The 10,222-nt window shown below is 40.8% G+C and overlaps 1 protein-coding gene across 5 annotated transcripts; it reads right to left on the reverse strand.

Moving 5' to 3' along the window:
• Positions 1 to 9,948, reverse strand: TMEM52B (transmembrane protein 52B). Of its 5 annotated transcripts, XM_069585725.1 has the most exons (7): positions 9,809 to 9,863; positions 9,223 to 9,369; positions 6,937 to 6,980; positions 4,532 to 4,570; positions 3,816 to 3,982; positions 1,919 to 2,063; positions 1 to 1,126 (listed from the first exon to the last, which is right to left on the reverse strand). In XM_069585725.1, the coding sequence occupies exons 2-7, from the start codon at positions 9,274 to 9,276 to the stop codon at positions 1,051 to 1,053; spliced, it is 525 nt and encodes a 174-aa protein (XP_069441826.1). In that variant the 5' UTR covers positions 9,277 to 9,369; positions 9,809 to 9,863; the 3' UTR covers positions 1 to 1,050. The 5 variants fall into 5 exon arrangements, with proteins under 5 accessions (XP_069441826.1, XP_069441823.1, XP_069441824.1 ...); XM_069585722.1 differs by having other exon boundaries at positions 1 to 2,063; positions 9,809 to 9,948; XM_069585723.1 differs by having other exon boundaries at positions 1 to 2,063; positions 9,761 to 9,889.
• Between the last annotated feature and the right edge of the window lie 274 nt (positions 9,949 to 10,222).

The raw sequence follows: 10,222 nt of genomic DNA on the forward strand, positions 1-10,222 counted from the left end.
TTGTCATTTCTAAATGGTTTATTTGATTTTCACAACTATCATCAGTGGTGTTATTATCCCTTATTTTATAAATGAGAAACTGTGCTTGAAAGAGTTCAGTAACTTTCCTTAAGTCATTGGCAAGTAGTTTTTCCCCAAATCTACTTCATTTCCTAAATTTTCCAATAATAGGACATTCTGGAGGTAGTGTGTTATGTGGACAGGATAGCAATGCAACAGCAGGATGGTGCCCTGGGAAGGACTCCAAGCAGTTAGTGCTCCAAAGATTGGAGAGGTACACATTTGCCAAGCTAGAACACTTGAGTGGGTTGCCATTTCCTCCTCCAGGAGATCTTCCTGACCCAGGGATCAAACCCACGTCTCTTGGATTAGCAGGGGGATTCTTTACCACTGAGCCACCAGACAAGCTTTAGGTGCCAATAGGAGAATGCATTTCTACCATGGCTCCACCAGGTGGCAGTGAAGGTCACCACTAGAAGCAAGTGTTGTCACTATAGAGATAGGACTTGCAAGCAGTCAAAGCAGGAACGAGGAAAGAGGCAAAACAATGCTATTCTTTTAGAGTTACAAAAGCATGCATGTGCATATGTGTGCATGCCTCCATGTGCATGCATGTATTGGCAGGGCAGAGGAACTAAAAAATGAATGGAACTGTTACTGCATTCTGTTCAGTTTCCCATACTGTTCGTGGGTAGAAGAATGAAAGAAGGACCTTGATATTTGCACTTCAGTACTTTACTGTGCCTTCTTAGCCCATGCCTGCAATCCCACCCCTGGACTTTGAATGTCCAGTGAGGTATTACATGATGTCTCAAATTATCACTGTCATTTAGCATAAAAGTGAATGTTCTCCTGAGAGGAAGGGTGTGTGAATTCAGTGCATTAACAGCTCTGGCTGTGCCTATACGAGTGTCTTTCTCCACAAGTGTACACACCTGTTTGCTGCTAGGGAAACTTGCAGTGTCCTCTGGGATAAGGAATTGGCTAGGTGAAGGAATCCAAGGTGTCTCTGGTGCTTTCCTGTTCAGCAGTAATCAGCATCACTTCAGGTTAATTGCAAATTTTTTTACCACTGGATAAAGAAGAGTTCTCAACAAGAGCATCCGATAGCAGAAAATAGATGCATCTGGAAATGAAGAGTTAGAATCTATCTTTCCCACGGAATGATGTTTAGATGCCATCCTAACCCTTCTGAAAGTTAGGAAAAAATTTTCCATTTGTCTGTGAGTATCTACCAACCCTGAGGACACCTCCACTCCATTAATAAAACCAGATGTCGGGGGTTGGGAGGGATGTTCAAGAAGTAGAGGATATATATATATATATATATATATATATATATATATATATATGGCTGATTCATGTAGTTGTACAGCAGAACCCAACACAACATTATAAAGCAATTATCCTACAATGAAAAATAAAAAGGAACTTCTAAGCTATGACTACTATACTTCAGCAGATGAGACATTAAATTACAGAGAATTTAAACCACTTATAAATGTAATGTTTTCCCTATAAACCACTTATAAATGTAATGTGAATCACTTATAAATGTAAATTATTTTAGTGTGCTAATTTTAAATTGCGTTGCAAGCAGGAACCAAAGAAGGAATGTTTAACATATTACAAGAAAAAATATGTGTACTATAGTAACTGTTACTACTAACAACTAGTGGCCATGTCTGTTTATAATTACATTTCTCTTGCTGGGTCTATAGGCTTATCTCAAATTTAACATAAACAAAAGTTTTAGTAATTTGATTTGTTACAGCTAAATAAAATACAGTGGTTAAAAAAGAAAAAAAAAGGTCCCCATCAATTAGAAGAGTGTTGTACTCCGGGAGACTCTTTCTCCATCGGGGGCAGCTGCTTTTCTTCTGGCACTGATGGTAGATCAGGTGCTTTCTGCCCGCACCTTGAAACAGTGAAGCGAGTCATGCGAAGTGCTTCCTCATACCCTGGGAGGGTGTCCAGGGAGGAGGGCAGCTGGCCCAGGGAGCTGGGGGAGTGAGCCACAGCCAGGATCCTTCGAGCCGCAGGGCTGAACACTGACTGCAGGGCTAGGCAGGAAAGAACCGGAGTTCAGGTGCATGCAGCATCTTCAGAAACCAGAGACTTACAGCACATGCAGTTCCCCTTGATTTCTATTATTTTATGAAAAGGGTGTCTAGCCTCTGTCCCTTTTCTTTATTTACTCATTGGCTGCACTGGGTCTTTATTGTTGCCCACAGGTTTTCTCCAGTTGTGGTGAAGAGGGGCTACTCTCTAGCTGGTGTGTGGGTTTCTCATTGTGGTGGATTCGCTTATTTCAGAGCACAGGCTCAGTAGCTGAGGAGGACGGGATTAGTCGTCCCACAGCATGTAGGATCTTCCTGGACCAGGAACTGAATGCAGGAACGTGCCTCCTGCATTGGCAGGCAGATTCTTTACCACTGAATCCCCAGGGAAGCCCAATCCCCCTTCATTTTAAACAAGTGTCAAAACTCATCGTCACTCTTGGCAACAGATGTTATAAAAGTCCTGTGAAGCTTGCGTAGAAACCAACTTCCCTCTTTGCTTTCTCAAATAATCTAAAATGTGTCCTCACATCTCATAACCCCTTTCTTTCCCCTTTACGAATTTAAAACCCTTTATGCCAACCCACTGAAGTTGCAGATCCCTTAGAAGTAATTGTTTTTGCCTATTAATGTTTCCCCATGGACTGACAGCGAGAAAAGAAGCAGGAAAAGGCAAACAATATGCTATAGAGCTCTCTTTTTTTCAAAATAAATATCACAGGATATTGCCACCTGCTGTTCTGCCCAGTAGGTCACTCTCCAATATTAGTAAAGAATATAATCCAAAGAAGAGAACAGAGGGAAATAAAGGAAAGTGTCTTATAACTATCAAGTGTTGGGCCTAATATTTAACAGAGTAAGACCTGGTGAATAAAGAATTGAAAGTATTTCTCTATAGTTAAGAGAAAATATAAGTTTGGTTTTCACAAAGTCTAAGATGCTTTCAAAACAGGGATATGTGCAGTGCTTAAAATGGTTTTATCAAAGTAATTGTTTATAAAATTGGAAATTTCTCCTATAAGACATTTCCAATATCATCTCTAACATTTCATTTCTTCCTTCTTTCCATCATCAGACCAAAAGTACAAGCATCCGTGAGAGGCAAGGTCACCACACCATCAGGCATCTGGAAATTAAAGCTGCCCCAAGATTTAGAATCTTTAATACTATTCCCTCTTGGTACAGTGGGCTTCCCTGGTGGCTCAGCTGGTAAAGAATCCACCTGCAATGCGGGAGACTTGGGTTTGATCCCTGGGTTGGGAAGATCCCCTGGAGAAGAGAAAGGTTACCCACGCCAGTATTCTTGCCTGGAGAATTCCATGGACTGTATAGTCCATGGGATCGCAAAGAGTCAGATACAATTGAGTGACTTTTTATTTCTTGGCACAATGGAAAAGAATCAACCTGACAATGCAGGGAACAAGGGTTCCATTCCTGGTCCTCGAAGATTTCTCATGTCACGGAGCAACTAAAGCCCTGTATCACAACTGCTGAACCTTGCTTGCTCTAGAGCCCGTGCTCCCCAACCAGAGAAGCCATCCCCGTGCAAAGCCCTCCCACCGAAACCAGGAAGCAGCCCTTCCCCGGGGCAACTAGAGAAAGCCCGTATGCAGCAACGAAGACCCAGCGCAAGCAAAAATAATACATGAATAAGTAAATAAATCTAACACTGTTTGATCAATGTTTTTACACCTTCGCACGAGGTGTTCTTTTAAACCTGGCTTCACTTCCCGTGTTACACGTCCGTATACTCACAAGTGACCGTGCTCTGGAGGGTGCTGTCACGGTCAAAAGCGATGACCGTCACTTCATAGGGTGCCCGGCCCTCCTCTCCCCCATTTTGCTGGCGACCCAGACAGCAGCGGAAGCACACAGAAGTCAGGCCGCACAGGAGAAGCAGTGCCCCGATGACCACCAGCAACCTGCAAGGGCCCCACGGAGTAGTGAGAGCTCTGTGCTCCTTGTTTTGCTTTGTTTTTTTAAACCAGTTTGCATAATCAACGTCTGCATTTTAATCCTTGCTTGAATGGTTTTTAGAATGCTTTTTAGATTTCAGTTCCCAGGCTTTCCTGTCATATATACACTTCCTTATTTTGTCAGCGAGACTGTCAGTTCACTTGAACAGTTCATGAGACATTTAAATGCGTTTTGGAGGCGCAGATTTTTACTGAAGCAGTCTCCTTTCTGTGGCTATTTCTAGAGTTGACCCTGAGAAAACACACAACAATCTGTTGATGTTGGCCCAGGAGATGGTATTGAAATAGGAAATCCTGCTATATTGTCACATAGGTTAGTGATGAGGAAAAGAGGCTTTACTCTGTGAGATGTTAGGTAAGTAGGCTCGATATCTCAGATTTTTTCCATTCTGTTGCCAATATATTTAAAAATGAAAAAAAAAAACCTTAAAAAGTAATACCCCTGAGAAAAGCTTCCTTTTAAATGTCTTTTTGGGTAACATAGCTGAAACTTACCATATATACCAGAGATGTACCCAGTCTGTGGTCAGGCAGCTATGGAGAAAGAATAATAATTTTATTTTGCAATAAAAATATAATCAATACCTGTTATACTTTCAGAATCAGAAATATGAGTTACAAAAATGTATGATACCTATATAATCAAAGCATTACAGGTTATGTTAACTTCAATGTAACCAGCTAAATCAGTCATGAAATGGGATGCCTTTAGTAGTGGTTTATTCATGCGTGCATGCTATTGCTTCAGTTGTGTCTGACTTTTTTGCAACCCTATGGACTGTAGCCTGCCAGGCTTCTCTGTCCATGGGATTCTGCAAGCAAGAACACTGAAGTGGGTTGCCATGCCCTCCCCCAGGGGATCTTCCTGACCCAGGGAGTGAACCTGAGTCTCTTACATCTCCTGCTTTGGCAGGCAGGTTCTTTACCACTAGTGCCACCTGGGAAGCCCAAAAGTGGTTTATACCATCATGTAAACCACTATAAGACAGACTAAACTAGTTATCACTAAAGTAATGTTGATGGAACATGTAACCACAATCATTGTAAACAGTTTTGATGACGATTATCAAGAAAGAACTTGCAGAGTAAGCTTACAAAGGGTAAAAATGAATGTGACAGTTAAGGTTTGTGTATATTTGAAGTCAATAGCTTAAACATAAAGAATATTTCAATTATAAGCATGAACATTTATAATTTGTTTTACAAGCAGTTGCAAAAAGGGGGACCATATAGATAAATAATACAGTCCTACTATATAGCACAGGGAACTATATTCAATGACCTGTAATAATCTATAATGGAAAAGAATATGAAAAAGAATATATATATATATATAACTTAACCCTTTTGCTGTACCCTAGAAACTAACACAATATTATAAATCAACTATATTTTGATAAAAAATAAAAAGCAGAAACAAAGGGGAAAAAAAGAAAAAGGAGGGTCACAATAAAACCATAAAAACGCCCACTATAAAAAGGGCTTTAAATTTTCACAAAACTGATAAGCATATCCACTGAGGCCAAACAAGAAGGGGGGGGGGGGGAATGTAAAAACCAACTCCATCATGATGAAAGCTAATTAAATATTCTGAATGAACTACAGTAATTATCAATTTTCTCTACAGGATGAAGAAAATATGGATTGCGTGGGACAAGAAGTGGGATAAGTTTGTAAGTGGGAAGAGGAGGGGAAGGAAAACATTTGTTACTGAAGATAATTATTAATGCATTTAATAATCCTTTCTGCTATAGTGATCTGTTGAAATCTATTGCAATCTACTTCTCTATCCTCTCTGCACAGTTGTAGACCATGTAGTTTGTTTCATCAATGAACAGTGTCTCTAAGTGTCCTCATATTTCTCATTCGTTCAAAGCCCCTTCCACTTCTACAGTGTTATGATTCTGATTCTATTAAAAGTAGCCCTCCTGCAGCGGTAGGTGTGTAAAACCTCAAAGAGCATGTGACAAGTAATGAAGGCCATTGCCATTCCTCCTGGGTTTAACAGACTTGGCTGTTGGGAAACTCTTTCCGTGGCTAAATATGTATTTTTCTTCAGCCTAAGTAAGTCTTTTATTCAAACTGTCCCTGCTTCCTTAAAACAGTTTATCTCCAAGAGGAATGAATCTCTTCCCCTTTTTATCTTGGTGTCCTGTGTCTACGTGAGACCTAATTGTAACAGATTTAGATGGAGGGATAACCACCTCAAAGTGAGAGCTAAGTGACACCTGCAATAAATGTTGTTGTCACTGTGGTTGTTGTTTAGTCTCTAAGTTTTGTCTGACTCTGTTGACATCGCATGGACTGTAGCCCACCAGGCTCCTCTGTCTGTGGGATTTCCCAGGCAAGAATACTGGAGTGGGCTGCCATTTCCTTCTCCAGGGGATCTTCCTGGCTCAGGGGTTGAGCTTGCACGTCTCTTGCATCTTCTGTGTTGGCAGGCGGATTCTTCACTGCTGAGCCACCAGGAAAGTCCAATAAATACTAACGTGCCCTAAAAAATAGGAAATGTTCTGCATATCTGAAATGGTGGTTCTACTCTGGCAATGACCCAAGTTTATCTGTCTGAGTCTAGTGAATTCTGTCTGTCCCAGTGAGTCACTGAGAAGCATGGGAAAGAAAATCTTTCACAAATCTCCGTGACTGTATAAACTGAGATTAAGTTTTGATAGGAAGATTGGCCTTGGGGAAAAATGCTGTCAGCAGTATTATTTTGAGTGTTTAGGATGACAGGAATGCTTGTTTGTTTTTGGAGAACCCGTCTGTGAGATTAGTGGGTGGAGGCCCATTTAAGTAGAATTAGGGAAATCACAGCTATCTCATGACATTTGACCCTGTTTGGGGTGTTGATGTTTTTGTCTGTCTCGCCTTCCTTCCACTGAGCATTCTCAGATACTTACTGTTCAGGACTGACACAGTTCTCCTCACATCTTGCCCGAGGAAGCTGTAGGAAGGGAAATAATCTCAGACAGGGAAATAGTCTCATTTGCTCTGCTCAGCAGCCTATGTGTCACCCTTTTGACTCTGCCATCAGGTGAGTGGGTGAGAGTGAAGCAAATACAAGGAAAAGGTCATAGGGTCAATCGTGGTTAGGACTGTTTTCATCTCTCCTATGCCTGATCTTTATTAAATTCAAAGTGGGAAAACCTACAAGAGCAAATGTCTACTCTGATCTGGTTCTTCTTTTTTTTCGTGGTGGTGAGGGAGCATCCCTGACTTTGTGAATGAGATGCAGTGTTTACACCAATTTGTTCATCTTAGAAACTTTCTCATCTGTCCCCCAGACAGATCCTTCAAATTCTGTCTCATTTACAAGTTGAATTCAACCCCAGTGCTCTTTTTTAATTTCCTCTGTACATCAATAACTCACTGGCAGTACTTCAATCTAAAATTAAAAGTTAAAAAAAAGCAACTCAGTGACTTAGTGGTGGTGAATCTGTATTTAATTCTGTGTAGTACTATTTATAATCTGAGTAAAGCATTTTGAAAACATGACTTAAGATTAAGCTAGATATGTCATTCCGCTTGTTCAGAGGGAAAATATTAAAACAAAAGCAAAAACTCACCATACAAGAGAAGGAGGGGGGAAGGGCGTGGAAGAACTATTTATTGAATAGCTGCTCTGTGCCAGCCAGATTGCTAAGAATTTTTAAGATTTCATAACATTTCAGCACAATAACCATGCCAGTGGGGACTTTACTTTGAAATGTTAAGGGTCTAAGGCATAGAAATTTAAGTGACATGACAACTGCACATACCTATAGATTTGGCCAGAATTCCAAACCAAATTCTATCATATGTTCATGTTGAATGAATTACTAGAACCAGAGACAGATCTGCTCTAACTCCTTGACATTGCTGCCAGATCCCTTCTCCTCCCAGGAAAGAAATCTTCCACTGCCTCTTCTAGGTATGTTTCAGTTCACTTTCTCCTTCTAAGACTCTCTAGGTAAATTTTTGTTCTAAAAACTGTTTCACTCTTCCAGTAACTTGGATGATTTGATATTACAGGAAATCAACAATAAATGCCACAAAATTTCTCTAAGGAGATGGAAATTTGTACTTATTGAGAATTGGGAGCAAGGGACAAGCAGACTCGTGACATCGGGTGAAAAGGACTTGTAAAGGGACTAACAGCTGACTTTTGCAAAAAACACTTGAGAAACCCCTGGTTTCACTAAAGATGACAAAGTATGGGTTTCCTCCACCCATCCACGGGACTTTGTTTTGCTTTCTTTACTAAAGGAAAATAAAAATAAAAAAGCCTAAGGTGGTTAGTAGATAAAACATCCCTTTTCAAGCCTGTTGCAAATAGAGAAGAAATGAGAAAAGAAATTTGGAAGGGAAGGACAGAAGAGAAGAGGAAGCAAAAAGAAAATACAAGAGAAAGATATGGTTTCAGGCACTCAATTAACTGGTATAGAGGAAGCAAATAGACAGCAACCTTCCTGTTAGGAGCTATACAGAAATTGGAAACCAACCCATTTCATCATTTGCTTTTCTTCTTAGCAGATTTCATAACTGAATAAACTTCTCTCTGACAATGGTCTGGAATCCCTCAGTCCAATGACCCTTTCTCAGTTGAGTTACTTAGAATCTCCTGCTTCTCAATGGAGAGAAATAAAAGGTCCAAATTACTTTTAAAGAGTTTTCTTTCTCTTATCTCTGACCGGGAGGCACCTAAACTGCTAGAGTGGTATTAAGGCTGATGTGGGACATACCATTTAGGAGAATTATGTCCTTAGTTTTAATAATTTACTTGAGAACATTTTTTCTTTTTTTGGCCACATGAGTGACTTACTTGTTGGACCTTAATTCCCCCACCAGGGATTGAACCTTGCCCCCTGCAGTGGAAACATGGTGTCCTAACCCCTGGACCACCAGGAAAGTCTCAATAATCTACTTGAGATTTTGAGGGCTAGTAAGATGCTAAAAGAGAGAAATACACATAATAGACACTTCTAAATTGCCTTCGCTATCCTACTCGTATATATGTCCTTCTTTTCATTGATGTTATTCGTCACAGGTCACTAAGGGAACATTCCAGTTAATTATTTTTCCCTACCACCCCTTTGGTTCCAAAGTATATGACTTTCCTCCTCATTCATTTCCCCCCCAGGTTTTCTGAAAGTTGGCTTTATCTGAGAAACAAACAAAAGTCTCATTCCTGCATTTTCACGACTCACCTGGATGAAATACACCAGGGCAGAGGCCATCAGGGCTGGGGACTGCAGTCCCATCTGGCTGGAGTCTTACTTCTCCAGATCAAGCACTGGGCATCCGGCTTCTCCCTTCTGTGCTCCGGGCCATGTCTGACTTTTTGACCTAGAGGACTTAAGGAGAGAAACTTCTCTCAGCAATAAGCTGGTTTTTCCCTCCTCTGTCTCTTTCTCTCCTCTCACTCTCTGTAGTTGTTATTTTCTGTAATTTTTCTCTCCCCTTTCATCCTAGCTTCTTTCTCTACTTCTGCCCCTGAGTTTAAGGTCTCTACATTTCCTTCCCTGCCCCTCCTTTTCTTCCATTCTACTTTTAGTCCTTTCTAGATGCCTTGAAGTTTTTTCCACACTGCCTCCGAAAGGACAACTCTCAGGAAGGACACGTAAGTCCTGTGAATTAGGTATTTTTCTAGGCAGTGGTGAGATACTGGGCTTGAAGGAGGATCAAAGAGAGACCAGATAAAATCTCTTTTCCATCAGAAAAGGAGTAATATTCTTGGCCCTTCACCCAAGCACTCTAGGATGACTGTTGCTGGTTGAAAGTCACCCTGCCAACCTCCATTCACACCGGCTCTCAATGTGATTAGCCCTCCTCTCTTGCTCTTGGAAACCACCGCCCTTCACTATGTTGATAATCAACTCTCCTGGTTCTGGGTCATTTATTCCTAGACACTGGAGTAGGGCTGAGAGGTTGCCAAATGAACTGGAAAGCTATAGCATCTTTGGAAAAGCAAGTTTGGAAATTAGAATTTCTGGATGCTGTCCTTGAAGTTGCCCTCCACACTGACCTCAGTTCTCATTGAAATAGTGAAAAATCAAACAGACGTTTCTAAAACAAGACTCAAGATCTCTCTCTCTCTCATATAATCTAAAGTCAGAGCCAAAATAAGTACCCATGGAAAGGACATAGAATATTTATAGAGATACACCTCTCTAGGGACAAATGAATGCTGTATAAATGATGTGTGCT

This window comes from Ovis canadensis, chromosome 3, assembly GCF_042477335.2.
Source record: "Ovis canadensis isolate MfBH-ARS-UI-01 breed Bighorn chromosome 3, ARS-UI_OviCan_v2, whole genome shotgun sequence".
Taxonomy (NCBI): Eukaryota; Metazoa; Chordata; class Mammalia; order Artiodactyla; family Bovidae; genus Ovis; species Ovis canadensis.